General features: G+C 49.9%; 5 protein-coding genes across 5 annotated transcripts; 2 read left to right on the top strand and 3 right to left on the bottom strand.

Annotated features, from left to right (window-relative positions):
• The first annotated feature begins 531 nt into the window (after positions 1-531).
• Positions 532-3,102, top strand: L228DRAFT_82562 (Tcp11-domain-containing protein). The gene is made up of 2 exons (XM_018336887.1): positions 532-1,801; positions 1,859-3,102. Exons 1-2 carry the CDS (start codon positions 818-820, stop codon positions 2,771-2,773), a joined length of 1,899 nt encoding a protein of 632 aa, XP_018191281.1. The 5' UTR covers positions 532-817; the 3' UTR covers positions 2,774-3,102.
• Positions 3,051-5,067, bottom strand: L228DRAFT_280946 (ribonuclease H-like protein). Its single transcript, XM_018335846.1, has one exon. It carries the CDS (start codon positions 4,838-4,840, stop codon positions 3,431-3,433), a length of 1,410 nt encoding a protein of 469 aa, XP_018191280.1. The 5' UTR covers positions 4,841-5,067; the 3' UTR covers positions 3,051-3,430.
• A 562-nt stretch (positions 5,068-5,629) lies between these two features.
• Positions 5,630-7,957, top strand: L228DRAFT_244620 (hypothetical protein). Its single transcript, XM_018331971.1, has 3 exons — positions 5,630-6,212; positions 6,354-7,593; positions 7,725-7,957. The coding sequence occupies exons 1-3, from the start codon at positions 6,064-6,066 to the stop codon at positions 7,737-7,739; spliced, it is 1,404 nt and encodes a 467-aa protein (XP_018191279.1). The 5' UTR covers positions 5,630-6,063; the 3' UTR covers positions 7,740-7,957.
• Positions 7,958-8,526: 569 nt separating this feature from the next.
• Positions 8,527-11,115, bottom strand: L228DRAFT_252446 (aconitate hydratase; the record flags this gene model as incomplete). The annotated part of the gene is made up of 3 exons (XM_018333688.1): positions 8,527-10,131; positions 10,191-10,985; positions 11,071-11,115. The coding sequence occupies 3 exons, from the start codon at positions 11,113-11,115 to the stop codon at positions 8,527-8,529; spliced, it is 2,445 nt and encodes an 814-aa protein (XP_018191278.1).
• An 847-nt stretch (positions 11,116-11,962) lies between these two features.
• Positions 11,963-12,813, bottom strand: L228DRAFT_266177 (hypothetical protein; the record flags this gene model as incomplete). Its single annotated transcript, XM_018334820.1, has 3 exons — positions 11,963-12,194; positions 12,258-12,653; positions 12,719-12,813. The coding sequence occupies 3 exons, from the start codon at positions 12,811-12,813 to the stop codon at positions 11,963-11,965; spliced, it is 723 nt and encodes a 240-aa protein (XP_018191277.1).
• Positions 12,814-17,214: the final 4,401 nt, after the last annotated feature.

The following is a 17,214-nucleotide window of genomic DNA, read 5'->3' as shown; positions in this document are numbered from 1 at the left end:
AGATGGCGGATGACAAGTGCGTCTGTCAACCTCAGCACAGCAGAGATGAATTGGCGACGTGCCATAGGGTGAGGCGTGGGTTAGTCACTGTTGCGAATAGAGTTTACGCTTTCAGCTCCTGCCATACGCGTCCAGGGGGCTTTGTGCTTTTTGCCTTACTTCCCTCAAATCGTCCAATGAGCTCCCCTAAGACGTGCCGTTTTCACAGTGGTCAGAGGTCTACTACTCTAAGGGACTGTCTCTGAACCAACGATGTTGATGCTTTGCTGTGCGTCCCCAATGTTTGGTTAATACTGAATTCGTGTGTGTGTCGTCGTTGATTTGACTTCTGCTTTCAGCATAGCCAGTAAATGGAATTTATGCACACCTGAGTGTCTTTGCATACTGATTTACTCTTCGCTTTGTTCTTTATGCTGACCGCATTTGCCAACCGTTCTCGGCGCGGACGTGAGTGCAATTGAGATGGACATTTTGAATCATCTCCCTCCCTCGGAATCCCCTTGTATCTTGGTCTGCAGGTTTCCGCTCGAACAGAATCAACGAGGACTGATTCATCGCCGCACAAACGGACAAAATTTTTCTCTTCACTCCTCAAAATAGCGGCGCTCCATATGCATCTCCGGTGATTTTACGACTTTGATTATTCTCCATTCTCCTCCGCAGAGAAAACAACTAAATCCGGTTTGCTCGCAAAGCTTTCTACACAACGCATCGCCCGGCCGTTGCGATCAGTCACTTTGGCCGGCGAGAGCTGGAATTGGATCGAAGAGCTCGTATTAATACAAGCTTCAACCGGCGGCCATTGAAAACTAAAGCAATGCAGTGTCGCGATGATGGCACCAGCCTTCCGGGCAAAAAGGCTCCAAATGCTCGATCGCTGAGGAAGCGTCATAAACCTAGTCCCACTACCACCAGTGCCGCCCGATTACTGCCGTTAGGGAGGTCGCATGCTGCAGATGGAGAAGAAGAACAAGGTAGCTTGGAGGGTTGGTCTTGCGTACAAACAGATGATCTTCACGAAAATTCAAAAGATGCTGCAGAATTAAGTCAAGATGGAGAGCGCAAAAAGCCACGGAGCTCCTCTACATTATCCATAAGCACTGGCTCCCTACAGAATCTTGGAACAGAGTCATCAAGCCCAGATCAAGCTCACCATGTTGGTGTGAGTCGGAGACACTTACACGCCTATCGAAACGCCAGCAGATATCCTCCTGTCACGAAAGATTCACTCAGCGAGCTCGACATTGTCATGATCATCAACAATCCCAAACTACGACATGATGTCAACTTCGATCGCGCTCTACACTTTCGACCAAATGATGATGGTGAGCAAGGATTGTTGAAGAAAGGGCTGGCAGAGCAATATTGGCTCGCTCTTGTACCGGAACTTACAGTCCTTGTATTATCTGATCTCGGAGACGGTGTCAGTCCAGCTCATAATGCAAAGTTAGACTTCAAGTCACTTCAGAAGCTTGTAAAAGAGGGACCCAAACGAGTGCCGATAATGCTGAGGGTCATCAAGGACATTTTAAAAACACTCGTTCCAGAGCGAGACCACGGTATTCTCGACGAGACACTGGACGTGCCGTTAATAATGCAACAAATCCAACGCCATACTTGTGACCTGGCAAAACTTTCTCAGTGGCTTGCCACCTTGCTCAAGACGCATTGTGCACCAATGAGAGACAGCTGGGTCGACGACATGGTGGGAGAAATTGGCAAAGGCCTCCAGATTGGCGATATGAATATTCTGGTTGATGGACTACGGCTCCTTTTTGGCATCCTTGAAGCAATGAAGCTGGTAAGTCTCGGAGAGTTTTGATCGACATAGTTGAAAATGTTTCTAACCCTGGCAAAGGACGTAGCAAATCATCAAACCAGAAGCCTCAGGCCACTCCTGATCGAGGATACTATCAATTTTGAGCAAAGATACTTTTTGTCGAATATTGCTAATCTGCAGATTGGCATTCGCCATGCAACGGATTGGTATCGCAACACTGGGCTTACTCTCCGATCGCAATTAACCCGACGAAAAGGCGCTGATAAAGAGCCGCACCTTGCACGATTTTTGGATGCACTCATAGCTACCACCTTCTCCGCAACAACCATACGTCGCCTGCCCGACCCATTTCGGTTCGATGCCGAGCGCATTCAATTGCTGCATGCAGACATTCGTGGTACCATAATGTTGGATATTTGCTCACGTCTCTATTCGTGTCTCCTACAGTCATCGGGCTACAATCGCCCCACGACAGGCCAGACGATCAATTCATTACATGATTCCATTATCAGCATAGTAACTACCGGCGAATCCTCGGCAAAATGGACAGGAGACGCCGGTAATATTGCTTCCGAAATTGTCCGCTTTGCCAGCAAGACTTGCAACATTAGCATACCGTCGCAATGCGATTATGTCGAGCAATTGGAACGCCACTTGAAAGATGGATTCAGGCAGGATTCGGAATTATATGTGGCATCACAATTGCGTTTGGAGGAGAGATTGTCGCTACTGGTCGATGAATACGTCCAGACATGCTCGAGTCTTTCCGAATTGGAGATCTTCAACCTTGCGGACCCTCGAAAAGTCGGCCAAATAAGTGACGTGGGCTTTCGCGGACTTAATGATATTGCGGTTCGCCTGGCTCACATCGGCATCCTTCATTGGCGAGTATGGGGCCCGCTGCTCTACGCTCGTGCGAATCCCGAACTCTCTGGCTGCAACGATGCAGGGGACAATAGGGACCATCCAGCAGTGTCATCTCGGCAGCACTAAAGCTTGAACACATGAGGAAGACACGAGAAGCAATTGAAGGGCCCATATTAGAAGATGTCATTAAAGGACTCCCTCGCCCAAATTTTTTTTCCCCTTTCAAACGTCATTTAGCAAGCGTTCATTGTATTCTGTTCAATTACTCCCATGCCTTATATCCATTTTAATTTGCATAGCGTTTGCGTTTACATTCTAGCTTTTACTTTCTCATCATTGGCGCAGCATAAGAGCGAAGGCGCAAGATCGGATTCATTTCTGTCTTTCCTTTATTTCCTTTTTTCCCCGTAGCTCATCACATTTAGGCGATTATTCCACGAGCGGTTTCGCTGGCCACAAATTCATGCGATATTCTCGCACTGCATAATGGAGTCCTTTGGTCCGCCATTTTCTTCTTCTTTTCCTTTCAAATCCCCGCATTCTGTCACTCCGCTAATAATTTTTTTTTGGTTGTCTGAGAAAAATAAAACATCCAATAGATCGGCGTAACACTATCTTGCGCATTCATTTAATTGAGATTTCTTCGCTATCTACATTGCACCGTGAAAGATGCTCTACCATTGTACTCAATGCCGTTGCCAAGATTAAGTCTGCAGTCCTTTTCTAGTAAACGACCAGCCCAGTGAGCCGAAAGAAACAGTCTTCCAAGTTTTGCTGTTGTTACTACTTCGACGTCTCTAGAACATGGTCCAGTGCTCCAGCTACAATGCGCTGTCGATTGTACTCCCACCGCACCCATGCCATGCCTTGAAGAAGACAATCTGCAAGGTCATCTAATTTGCCCATTTGCAATTCATTTTCTCCATCTGAGCTTGACATGGGCCCTTCATCTCTTGTCAACTCTCTGCCAGCTTTGCCCGCAGCTTGTTTACCTTTCTTTTGCGTGGACGACGACGGCAACGACAAGGACGACTTCTTGCCCCCCCTGCGAGAACTCGTATTGTTCTTATTCCATTTCGCAAAGAAAGCCCTAGCTGTATCTATCGCATCTGCACCTACTCGGATGCCGATTTGAGGTGATGCATTCGTCGTCGTGCATGTCTCACCACCCAGAAAGTTACTTTTGAGCCAGTTCCCTACAATGTCGATCTTGGAAGCTTTGTTCTGAGATTTTGAATTTTTCGGAATTTTCGGAATTTTCGAGCTTTTCGAGACCGCAGAAGTCCCCATCACTCCAAGCTCAGAGTCCGTTGTCTCGCTTTGGTGCAATTTCGGACTCGTCATTCTGACCATGCGATCTTCTAGCCAGAAAGACGCGACTTTCCCGGGCGCAACTGGCACGACTGCAGGCACGGCGGGGATATTCGAGAAACTGTCGGATTTTCCCTCGTTGCCAGGGAGCTTCTCTTCGCGGCACAGCGTCTCAAAGACAGCGTACAGCATTGCCTCAAACATGTTAACACGCACCGTCCACTCTTGGATGGCAGCGGAGCCCATGGACCGATAGCGCTGGCGCTCGATTAGAATCTGAGAAGGCCGGTAAGGCAAGAGAGTCTTGGAGACAAGATCGTACGCGTGCCGAGCATATACTGGGGGCTCGAATGCCTCTTTGGTGACAAGACTGGATGTTGAGGCGAGCCCAGCTTCGTCTTCGGGATCGAGGCTTGCCGCGTTCGCTGAAACCAAGCGATTCTCGTCTCCTACGTCTAGTTTTACGCCGCCCGACGAGGAGACTGGCTTTGGAGCAATGGCGATACGCTGCCATGCCTGGATAATTGGAGTTGGCGGTGCTGGGTTTACTTCGTCCTGTGGGCTTTGGACAGGGAATGCAGGAATGTCGAGAACGCAATACGCCAGGTTGCGGATGCCCATGTCGACGCTGATGATTCGTGTGCTTGTCTGGGTTCCGGATATTCCGGCCTCGGTAATGAAATGGGGAGATGGTGCTGAGCCATGCTTTGATTCCTGCGGATATTGAGGTAGAGGAGAAGGCAATTTGGGTATGAGAAGCTCCTTGCGGAGTCGGGACAAAAGGACGGCTTTTGTTCCGCTCGAGTTGATTCCGGTCAGGGAGGCAATGGTCTTGAGCTGTGAGACTTTGAGAGCATTGAGAAATGATGTGCTGACAGCCATTCCATCATGCGGAATGAAGGCAGGGGAAGCAAGCGGGGTGGTCCAGAGCACGTGGTAAATTTGAGATGTGATGGCTTTCAATGTTTACAAGGTGTAGTCATTGATGATAGTTGGGAAATTGAGGCTAATGAAGGTGCAATATACAAGGAGAGTTGCACGCCGTTCTGATACAGAGCATTGCCACCGCGGATACCTTTGTCGTGTTTATGCAAGTATCCTCACAGCTTTGATGTTTTGGTGTTGATCATTCTGACCCACGTCTAGACACTCGGTAAACAAGTGATAAAGTTGCACCAGTACAAGTCTACGGAGTATGTTCCGAACTCCGACCAGAGACCTTTACTCAATGACTATCAGGCTATCGGGTCTTTAAAGGCGTGTTTGCCGCCAATTGCGCGGATCATGATCAGAAAGGAGTGACTGGCTACAATAATGCACATGTCAAATCTTTGCCAGCTGATGCTGCTAGATTCTACAGATAAGCTAATCGCGGGCTTCTCAGGTGGCTTCACTTCAGTGTGCAATCAAGTGGCCGTCAAGGTAGTTTTTCTTTTTGCCTGACATTGCCTAGCCAGATTAATAATCCCGGCATGTGCTGTCGCTGGGCTACCTAGGGGGACATGGGCTCGGGCGGTAGTTGGGAACCAAATGTATGATGATGGATGATGTTATTTGGAATCGCATGTACAGTGACGCTACCGACCTGAACCACTGATCGGAGCACGCCATTTCAGAGACCAAAAGTGCCCATGGGAATTTGGAATTGGTAAACATTATGCGGATTCCGCAAAATGGTAATTTTATCGGTTATCTCTCCGATGATTGATAACTTGGAGATGAAGCAGTGGTAAGGAGGGATGTCGCTGATTGCTCAGCCAATCGGCCACTAACTTAAGACGTAGCTTAGCTGTGAGAAACGCTCTACTAGTTACAGTGTAAACTGTTTCTCTCTCTGCGCTTCATCCACCACACACCCCTCCTGTCTGCATCCAGTCAGCAAAACCTTACCCCCACCACACAACTCGATCTTGCCCCCTCTTCCCTTCTCCCTTTTCTTCTGTCCCTCCTCTCGTCTCTTCTTTTCTTCCAAAATTCCAGCCAAGCTGTCTTCCTTCACGTTCTTTCGCTCCGTCCATTCGGCTTTTGCCAGGACGGCTGCATCTCCTGCACCTGCTGCCCGGCTCACTGCCATTTCTCGCCAATTTTCTACATCTCCATACGTCATGGCTCCGATTAGCAAAGAGTGCGAGTATCTCGTCATCGGCGGCGGTAGTGGTGGTCTTGCCTCTGCGCGACGAGCCAGTGGAATTCACGGTGCGAAGAGCATCGCAATTGAGAGCAAGCGTCTCGGAGGAACTTGCGTAAATGTCGGGTACGTGAAGCAATCCCTATCCCTATTGCTTACAAACGCTGCTGCTCCCAAACGAATGCAAGCTGTTTTGAGTTGTATCCAATAAATTACAATTTTTCCTCTTGCGAAGAGTAACTGCTGAACTCGACTTGCAATCACTAGATGCGTGCCCAAAAAAGTGACATGGAACGCTGCGGCCATTCGCGAGACCATCCACGAGGCCAAAGCCTACGGATTCAGCGTGGAGGAGACGGCGCCATTTGACTGGACTTCTTTCAAGCACAAGAGAGACGCTTACGTGAAGCGATTGAACGGCATCTACGAGCGAAATCTTTCCAACGATAATGTCGAGCACGTACATGGACGCGCTCGTTTTGTGGGCAAGAACGAAGTTGCTGTCGCAAAGGATGACGGCAGCAGCGAGACGATTCGGGCCAAGCACATTCTGATCGCGGTCGGCGGACGGCCAAACGTGCCCTCGGACATTCCCGGCGCGGAATACGGTATCACGAGCGATGGCTTTTTCGACCTCGAGAAGCAGCCGAAAAAGGTTGCTCTGGTCGGGGCCGGCTACATTGCCGTGGAGCTCGCAGGCATGTTCAATGCGCTGGGCTCCGAGACTCACCTGTTCATCCGACACGACTCATTCCTGCGGAACTTTGACCCGATGATCCAGGAGAAGATCACGGCCGAGTACGAGAAGAAGGGCGTCATCATCCACCGCCAGTCGAGCCAGAGCAAGGTCGAGCAAATCCCCGGCAAGGACGGCTGGTTGAACCTGCACTACAAGGACTCCAAGGGCGAGGGCGTGCTCGATATCGACTGTCTGCTCTGGGCCATTGGACGCGCGCCCGAGGTCGAGGATCTCGACCTCGCCAAGGCCGGCGTCCAGCTCGACCACAAGGGCTACATCTCCGTCGACGAGTTCCAGAACACCTCTGCCGACAACATTTACGCGCTCGGCGACGTGTGCGGCAAAGTCGAGCTGACGCCCGTCGCCATCGCCGCGGGCCGAAAACTCAGCGATAGACTGTTTGGCGGCCACAAGGACTCCCATCTCGACTACACCAACGTGCCCTCGGTCGTCTTTGCCCACCCCGAGGTCGGCTCCATTGGCTTGTCCGAGCCCCAGGCCCGCGCAAAGTACGGCGACGCCGACGTCAAGGTGTACAAGTCCGAGTTCGTCGCCATGTACTATTCCATGATGGACCCCGACCAAAAGGGCCCCTCGGCCTTTAAGATTGTCTGCGCCGGCCCAGAGGAGAAGGTTGTCGGCTTGCACATCCTCGGTCTCGGCTGCGCCGAGATGCTCCAGGGCTTTGGTGTCGCGGTCAAGATGGGCGCGACCAAGAAGGACTTTGACAGCTGCGTGGCCATTCACCCTACTAGTGCCGAAGAGCTGGTAAGTTATTCCATCGATATCCTTTTCATTTCATTTATTTCCCATATATTTCCTATCCTTCGTCATTCCTCATGCGTTCTGAAACACTTCATATCTCATCTGGAAACTAACACGTCATGCCAATCGAACAGGTCACCATGCGGTAAAATACCAATGTAATTTAAATAAATTCCTATAGATCAATTGTATTTTTTATTTACCTTTTCAATTTTTACAAAAACCCCTAGCCTCCCGCTTTCTCCATCTGGCTAGAAAAGAAGAAAATCGGGTGATAAACTTTTAATGGTGAAAAACGGGAATAAACTCTAATGGTATAAGACATTTGAACTGTAACAATAGTATTTCCAACATGATCAAGTGAATCGAGGACCCTGTGTAATAGCATCACCGAGAATTCCATATTTTTATGCATATAACAAACCCTCAAGTACGTTTAATTGTTTTATTGTTTGGTCTAGCATGCTTCGTACACTAAGAACAAGCTTTATAAAATACACAGACGAAAAAGTATACTTTGTAGATCCGAGAGAAAAGTGCTGTATACATATCTCGCCCCCTCGCCCCAGAGCGGTGGCATACTAGGTCTTCGAGACCCTAGAAAAAAAGGGCGGGATTGTTTTCCAATTCACTGGAGACGTATCACTGCAGACTACCGGAGACTCCTCCAGAGAAAGAAAATTGAAATGGAGGGAAATAGACATCAATTGAAAGAGAAGAAAGCGCTTTTGATCGTTACAAGTATAAAGTATAATCCAAACCAAATATACAGATTTATCCAAAGCATATGAGGCCATAAAACGAGATATTTAACGGGCAATGCGCAGATGGAATACCACGTAAAGAAATAATAATAATAATAATAATAATAATAGTAATAATAATGATAAGAATATAAAAAAAGGGGGATATGGATATCAAAGAGCTTCTACGTACTCAAGCACGCTTGGCTTTGGCAAGCACGTTGAGGGCGCTGCCGGCAAGGACAAAAGCAGCCTGGTCGACACTGAGGGTGTGTTTGGTAGGGATCTCAAACGTCTCGCCAGTCTTCTGCTTGGTGACGCGGAGGGAAACGTCGCCCTTGCCGCCGGCCTTGAGGACGTCGTAGAGGCCAATAGTGGCAATGTCATCGCAGGCGTCGATGCGGTCGTAGTCGGCCTCATTGGCAAACGTCAAAGGCACGACACCTTGCTTCTTGAGGTTGGTCTCGTGGATGCGGGCAAAGCTCTTGGCGAGGATGATGCGGCCGCCGAGGTAGCGGGGCTGGAGAGCGGCGTGTTCACGAGCGCTACCTTCGCCGTAGTTGTGCTCGGCCACGACAAGCCAGGTGCGGCCCTGGGCCTTCCAGCGCTCGGCGAGCTCGGGAATGGACGAAGTAGCCCCGTCGACGTCGTACGCGACATTGGTCTCGCCGGTGGCGGCGTTGACGGCGCCGATCAGAGTGTTGGCACTAATGTTGGGGAGGTGACCCTTGTATTTCAACCACGGGCCGGCGGCGGAGATGGTGTCGGTGGTGCACTGGCCCTTGACCTTGTAGAGGACGCGGACGCCTTCGATGTCGCCCTCGGGGAAAGGCTCAAAGGGCTCAAGGACAGCCAGACGGCTGGACTTGGGATCGACGATAACCGGGGCGGAGGGGTCGGGGATACCGGGCGTGGGAAGGAAGTCCGGGTTGCCCTGGGCAAAGCCGGAAGAAGGGAGGTCGGAGCCGCTAGGGGCGGAGAATTTGAAGGGCTTGCCAGACGGGGTGGGGATGGAGTCGGTGATGGGGTTGAAGGTGGTGGAGCCGGCGTAGGACATGGCGGTGACAATCTCGGGAGAAGCGAGGAAGTTCATGGTCCCGCGGTTACCGTCGTTACGGCCGGGGAAGTTACGGTTGTAAGATGTCAGAATGGCATTGCTCTCGCCTTGCTCGACACCGTCCGTTCGCTTCCATTGACCAATGCAAGGTCCGCAAGCATTGGCCAGGACAGTTCCACCGGCCTTGGAGAATGTGGAAAGAGTCTCGTCACGCTCCAGAGTGGCCCGAATTTGCTCGCTACCGGGTGTGATGAAGAAGTCCGACTTGGGCTCAAGGCCTGCTGCCTCGGCCTGCTTGACAAGATCCTCGGCGCGGGTCATGTCCTGGTAGGAGCTGTTGGTGCAGCTACCAATGAGGCCAGCTCCGAGAGTCTCAGGCCATTCGTTCTTCTTCACAGTTTCACTGAACTTGGACAAGGGGGTGGACAGATCGGGCGTGAAGGGACCGTTGATATGGGGCTCGAGACTGGAAAGGTCGATGGTGATATGACGGTCATACTCGGCTCCGTCATCCGCCCGCAGGAGGTTGTGGGGTCCCGGCGACGAGGCAATGGTAGACGCAGCGAGGGCAATGGGACCACGGTGAGTTGCTTCAAGGTAAGGAACCATGCTTGGCGAAAAGGGGAACAAAGAGGTCGTTGCTCCGACCTCAGCACCCATGTTGCAGATAGTAGCCATGCCAGTGCAGCTGAGAGACTCAACACCAGGTCCGTGGTATTCAATAATGGAGCCAGTTCCACCCTAGGAGCATGTTAGCAATGCGACCTCGTAGGGATTTGAATTCGGAAATCATTTCTTACCCTGACGGTCAATTGGCCAGCCAGATTCAGGATGACGTCCTTAGGGGCAGCCCAACCGCTCAGCTTGCCCTCCAAACGGACACCGAGAACCTTGGGCGCCTTAAGTTCCCAAGGTGCATCAACAAGCGCATCAACGGCATCGGCACCACCGACACCAATAGCAATCGCACCCAGACCACCGGCGTTGGGGGTATGACTGTCCGTTCCGAGCATCATCAAGCCAGGCGCGGCATAGTTTTCCAACACAGTTTGATGGATGATACCAGCGCCAGGAGGCCAGAACTCAATTCCATACTTTTTAGCAGCGGATTCAAGAAAGTCAAAGACTTCCTTGTTGCCAGCAATTGAAGAAGGAAGATCAGTATCGGCTCCCCTCTCACCAACAATCATATGATCGCAGTGAATGCTCGCTGGCACCGCAGTAGACGGAAGACCACAGGACATGAACTGCAGTAGAGCCATTTGGGCAGACGCGTCTTGCATGGCAACCCGGTCAGGCTTGAGCTTCAGGTTGGCAACACCGCGAATGTTTGAGCCATTGTCGGTACCGGTCAAAAGCGAATCCTCAGGGTTGTCGAGATGAGAGTAGAGGATCTTCTCGGCGAGGGTCAACGCACGGGAGGAACCCAGAATTCTCCGAACCTCACTCATACGTTTGAGGAGTTTCGGATAAGGAGGTGTACGGGATGAGAGATCAGGCGAAGAAGGCGAAGCGGATTCTGTGGCAGTCGCGAGGCTTCTGGAAAGGGCTCTCAAATTACTCGACTGCAGGCGTAGAGGGGCAGAGCGAGAGGCCTAGAAAAATATTGATCGTACTTGATAAGCTTCCAGACAACTCGAAAAAGCAATTGTTTCCATTAGAAGTTGTATCACAACGTACCGTCAAGGCCCCCCGTCCAGCAGGTCCAAGAGCCGGAACCCTCATCTTTTCCAACTCAAGAGCTCGTTGGTTGCAGTGTGTTTGAACCTCTATCTGGGATTACAGAAAATCACAAGCGACATCGGCGAGGAAATTTGGAGATTGGCGTTTTGGTTCATCGCGTTCGCCGTAGAGAGCAGCTCAGCAGAGATTGACTCATCCTTATTGGCCGAAACGCAATGATGAACGGTAGCATCAACAGAATCACATTTTAGTGCACCATGGTCTTGAAAGCAATACACAAGTTTTAGGGAGGCGGAGGTGAACAAGAAAGTTGTCTCTTGTCACAATTTCAATTTTCAATGCCTCATCAGCAAAGATTTCAATCTAAAGCACTCGATCTTAAGCAGTATACTTAAACCATATGGTATACCCAAATTTCTAGGAGAGTCCTCAAACGCGTGGGGGCAGGGATCAGAACAACGATCGCGGGGGATTCTAGTGTGTCAAACTGTATATGTGCGCCCAAGGATATTGACAGGAAAGTATTGTGGGTCGGCCAACCGTAAGGCGATATTTCACAACACATAAGATGGCAATATATCTTTGCAAGTCATATATGAACAGCGTTTGTAGCTATACAATCTAGTACATATCTGCGACAGGCCCGAATGTAGATGAAGCTTGCTTCAATTTAATGTCATGTGCATGGTCACGCTGCGTCTCATTCGAAAATGAATGACGAAAACGCTTCGCTCCTATCACTTTAAAAAAGATACAATGAAATGATGCAAGTTGGCTGCCATATATAAATCAATCCCGTCCTGGCGATAATGCCATTGGGGGAAAACAGAGAAGAAGGGCAATATTTTTTTTACCGTCCCCGAAAACTTGTGAATTCTATTTACTGCACTCAGAGAGCGATGACGACGCCAGCGGCGAGGATGGCGGCAGCGGCAAAAGATCCAACATTGGTCTTGGCGGCAGCACCAGTGTATTCAGGAGAGGAGCCCGAGGTGGTGGCGGAGGGAGTGCTGGGAATAGTGGCGTTGTTGCCCGAGCCGGATCCAGAGCCACAAGTGGGAGCCGCATAGCCCGACGAGAGGAAGCCAGAAGAGGCGCCGTAAGAGGCACCAGTAGATTCGCTATTCATCAAATTAGCAGGCAATTCAAATCGTCGCCGTTTCGTCAATGGGTTAATTACTCACGTCAACTCAGAAGTCTTGGTGCAGCCGCAGTTGGTGTCATAGAAAGTCGAGGTCAAAACCACGACGGTGGTGGGCACGCTGCTGTTTCCAGTGGGGTAAGGAGCAGAGGTAACAGTGGCGTCAGCGGAACCAGTGCCCGTGACAGCCGGGGATGATGCCAAGGAGGATCCGGTGGTAGAAGCAGAGACGGACGAGGCACCAGTAGACGAGGCAGCGGTGGAAGACGCCGCAGAGGAGGTGGCCGAGACGGTGAGTCCGTGAGCCTGGCAGACACTGGAGAAGGCGCTCAAGGCAGCGCTGTAGGTGCCCGAAGCGCAGTCGCTCTTGAGATCGCTCTCAACATCGGAAGCCTTGACGCCGCAGATGGTGGGTAAGTCGGCGGGATTGGGCTGGTGGCTGTCACCAGGTTAGCTATTATTCCCCTCTACCGCACGCAACGAATAGCATATAAAATGGCATACCCAATAGCAGCCAGAAGGCAGGCCGGGGGAGTGGCCGCAGCAAGCTGAGCCGAAGCGGCAAAGAGAGCGAAAAGAATGGAAGACTTGGCGAACATGATGTAAGATGTCGTGGAGAAAAATTAGAAAAATTTGGGGAAATGGATTTGAAAGTCGTCGGTGAAGTTCGTTGAGATGTGCTAAAGAGCGACTTGGTGAAGAGAGAGACAGAGAACGATTGTGAATGTCGAAATGACTGAGCGAGAGTGGTGTGGAGAGAAGAGAGAGTAGAAGAAGAGGAAGAATAGTTTAAGGGTGGAAATTGAAAGGAAAGAGGTGTCGTAAGGCAGAGGACTGAGGATTTGGTAGCGAACGCGTAGGGGAGGAACGGTGGGGGGGGGGGGGGAACAATGAGGGTGTCAGGGGGTTCAAGCGTGAGTTAGGGTGTCAAAGAAGAAAGCTGAGTGGACGAGCATCATCTCTCGGGGGCAGTCGGTGGTCGCTCTCCCGTGACTACTCCCCTGTTTTTTTCCCCATCATGACGAGTGTCCCGGCACAAAGAACAAGACCAAGATCCCAAAAAAAGGAACTTGCCAAGGGGAGAGCCTGAGAGGTCGACGATGATCGGAACTAAAAGGGAAGAACGAGCGAGAGCATGGGACAAGACCCACATGGGCGAAGAAAATGTCAAGAAATGGATAATTTTGGCCGAAGGGGACCCCTAAAAAAATGAGTAATGGAATAGTTACTACGTAGAGCCTGGCGGGTCGTGGCGCCCGTCTCTTGCATTTCGCTTGTTCCTGGCTACGGCCATATGGGGAATTGGTATGTGGCTGCCGTCCTCTCTGTGACAGTAAGTGAGCGAGAGAGTGTGAGAGGTGTGTGTGGGTGCCTTGCTCTTTCCTGATTGATGCTGCGTGGCGTGGCTTCCTTTTTAGTGTCCGCCCACCAGTCGTGTCGGCACTCGGCAATTTCATTTTAAAAACGTGGATCGAACGGACCAGAGGAAAGGAGGAACTGCCACTAACCAACTAACCACCAATATCCTTGCCATAACCTACCGTCTAAAATACCCATATCTCATGGAGTTTCATTGAAGATTTTAGGATTTATTTTCTTCTTTCCTGGCCGTCGATTATGAAATCAGACCGCTCGTCACGTGGGCGGCGGAATGCCACGGAAGCCTCAGCTGGAAGTAGAGCACCGTGAATGCGTTGCACTTATATGGACAGATAATCTTTGTGTATCTACCTATAGTCTAGGACCCCTCCCGTGAGTGATTGCTAGGATATCATATCATATGGTGAAGAGATCCGAATATGCGAAGCTGAGGAGGGCGGGCCTATCTCCCTACCCAACCCCAGTTTTCCATCCATATCAAAAGCGGGATCAAAAGGTACATATCAAAGTCAAAAAGCCAAGACAATGTTCATTACTGAAGCTGTGTATATTTCAAAACTCAAGACTTTAGGTTCTTCTGTTGGCTGTCAAATAACTCACCAAGTGCTGATTCCTCGGCTCTTGGTTAATTACCCAGACGCAGCCATTAGATCTACGGACCAGAACGCTTCTGCCGGATGAGGCACGAGAAGGGCAACAATTTGCTGGCCACGTCTGCCGTACTTGATCGCGGCTTGGCGGATGTTGCGAAGTTCGAAGATGGTGAAACAAGCTCTACTTACGACCAAGATAGGAAATACCCAGAAAATCCATTTTACGGCACGAATTTTCAGGCCGCATTGAAGAGTAGATTTGATGTGGCGCGCAAACATCGATGCAACGTTCGGGGCCTGGAGTGAGAGATTTCCAGGTGCGTCTCTACCTTCTCCAGTAAAGATTGACCAGACTTGAAAAGATGGTTAATCGCCCAATTTAGATGATAAAGGATCCGCAATGCAGGATTGTATCGTATATGGAAAGGTAGCGTCGAGGATCATGTTTTCCAGTATCTTGGACTACATTGAAGAGGACTTCCCTCTCTGGGTTGGCTTGTTTTTGCTACCGTCAGACTTTGTAGCTGTATTGCAAAAGCTCATTGATTCGATACATGACGACCTAAGTATTGCTTTTGATCAGATATCACAAGGACAGGGCTCAACACCGTTGCGCAAAATTTATGTCGCCGCGATAGAGAATGGCCAACTGCAAGATTTCTAATATCTCTTCAGCAAGCTCCAACGATATGTAAGTTGGAAAGGAGAGAAAGGAAGATCTAAGTGATTTTAGCGTGGGACGGATTATAATCATACTTCATCTTAAGCAGCTTGCCCAGCTTTTTCCTCGTAACGCAGTCTGATCCGATATCGTGTCATTCCGTTTCGCTGGCTATGCAATTCTCCTGGAGAGCAATTTCAGGATCCAGGAGACCGCATCACTGACGCCATGGCCAAGACTGGATTTGGAGAAAGTGGCAAGAATTGGAAAAAAGGAAAGAGAGATTAAAGCTACCCGACCGCCATGAGACTTTGCGGATGATAGCCTCAGTATAAAGATAGTTATATTAAGGTGACGACTGTACCCTCTTCAATGCGTATAAACAAGATCAAAATGTCGGGAATTGAACAGAGCCAGGACTTGGAAATACGTATTTATCAGATGACCGATGAATGTACGGCGCTTTGACGCTAATGCAAGGCAGGAACACTCTCTCCCCCTTCGGCACCTTCCAGACAGAGAGGTAAGGGTTTGCTTGACATAAATTCCGTACATACAGTGAAAGGGCGGATGTCTGATCTGCCCAACGCTCCTGTTCATTTCGTCTTTGGTCTTTCCCTGAGAACACATATTTATACAATGTCCTCCTTTGCGGTGAGCCTAAGTTGTACCACCTCGTCTTTGGCATCTTTGGTGGTAGGAGCTACTCAAGAAAAATAAAATGCTTACGGTGTTGGAGCAGACACACTTCATTCATAATTTTGTGCTCTCAGCAATCTCGGAATAATTGGTATTTTGCCTGTGAACCGAAAAATGATTGAAGGGTTTTTGAGATTGATCAATTATAGGTTCTGTTTGCCCCTCCAATGTTTCAAGTTTTGTGATTGGATACGTTACCACAGTAGTATTAAGGAGATACGAAGGGGCTTAGGGGTCCGGGTGATTGGCGGGTCCGATTAACTACAACGAAAAGCCAAAGCCTGCTCAGCCGGGACGACGCAGGAGGGCACGTTCGTTCTTTTCCGTCGTCAATCCATACAATGGCCTTACTTTCTGTGATGGCCCCTGCACTTGGCGCTTGAACTGTGCATCTCTTAGATCTCTGCATGCAAGGTCAGGGCTAGGCATGCCCTTACCCCGTGCTTGAGCTACCCTATGGTGTCCCACCACTTACTGGTTTGACCTTCCAATGGACTTTTTACACGATACCTTGGCTGGGCGTCATTATGTACCAGCGTAGGCCAGGTTACTCCGCAAAACATTGGTCTAGCCATTATGGTAATTCACTCTTTCCTCGTCTTATTTACCCACAGAAACGTCTGGTTTTGAGAGCTGACCAGTGGACAGGTAGGGTTTGCCAAGATGCTGGATTGGCCTTTCGATGCCCTTTCTATCTTTCGCTGCAACTAGTGAGGTAGGGCCGGTAGGGCAGATCTGGTTGGCGCGCACAGTACATGGTCCTTGCGCAGGACTGGGAAGCGGCCACCATCTCAGATTGCCCTGCTGGATAGTTAAGGGTCCGTGGTCTGACCAGGGTGTAGACGTTCGACGATATTTGAGAATGGAATGCCAAATGCAGTAACCCCGACGAAGCAGGCTTAGAAGCCAGAGCAGACACGTCTGTTATTCGCTCGTATGCGGCGCTGGCTCCTGTCTACTCCGGTAAAGAGAAAGCTTCGTTTTCTAAAAGGCATAGTAGGACGAGAATGAAATTTCACACTCTGCGGTTCTTTGCGTACCACAATCAACTCACTTTCTCAAGCCGAAGAATTTTTTGCAAGTAATTTGCGACTCAATTTCTGATCATCCTTACTTTGCTCAACACCGGACTCACAGACTGCTTAGCTAACTAGACGGTTCAACTTCCTCGTTGAACCTCTGGAAAGACAGGCTGGCACTAGTTTCAGCCCTGCAGCTACCCAAATGATGGATCTCATTAGACCGGGTAAAGCTGGACCAATGGCATGATCAAATGCTCACGATGAGCGTTATCGTCACAATCACGGATGGCATAGGCTTTGGGGAACATTAGTAACGCTCATAGCAAGCACATTGGTGAAACTTTGAGCTCACGTTGGCAGTACACTGCATGTCCAATTACCTGATTGCAAAGGATTCTCTGCACTCAAGCGGACAGTATCACTTTCAGCCCAAAATTGGAGCCAGTAAACACAGGATCGAACTGCGATAATCGTCATCTTGAACAATAATCGTGAACGATATTTAAGCCCATTCAAAATCTCGGCGGCAAATGTGGCGCACTCAAGCAATTTGAGCAGGGCCGTTGAGATTGACATGGAATGTTGATCGGAATGCGCATGTCTCACGTGGAGTTTTTTTGAGCCCTGTCATCCGGCTTCATTGAT

The sequence above is a fragment of the Xylona heveae genome (assembly GCF_001619985.1).
Source record: "Xylona heveae TC161 unplaced genomic scaffold L228scaffold_2, whole genome shotgun sequence".
NCBI lineage: Eukaryota > Fungi > Ascomycota > Xylonomycetes > Xylonales > Xylonaceae > Xylona > Xylona heveae.
Note: the sequence above shows the minus strand (reverse complement) of the source record. Positions and strands in the feature narration are given on the sequence as shown.

What these genes read in the sequence shown, in the direction of transcription:
- L228DRAFT_244620 (XM_018331971.1), top strand. Translation starts at nt 6,064, where the DNA reads ATGGCTCCGATTAGCAAAGAGTGCGAGTATCTCGTCATCGGCGGCGGT. An exon ending in GGAACTTGCGTAAATGTCGG is followed by an intron (nt 6,213 to 6,353) that starts GTACGTGAAGCA and finishes TGCAATCACTAG; the next exon opens with ATGCGTGCCCAAAAAAGTGA.
- L228DRAFT_82562 (XM_018336887.1), top strand. Translation starts at nt 818, where the DNA reads ATGCAGTGTCGCGATGATGGCACCAGCCTTCCGGGCAAAAAGGCTCCA. An exon ending in TCCTTGAAGCAATGAAGCTG is followed by an intron (nt 1,802 to 1,858) that starts GTAAGTCTCGGA and finishes ACCCTGGCAAAG; the next exon opens with GACGTAGCAAATCATCAAAC.
- L228DRAFT_280946 (XM_018335846.1), bottom strand. Translation starts at nt 4,840, where the DNA reads ATGGCTGTCAGCACATCATTTCTCAATGCTCTCAAAGTCTCACAGCTC.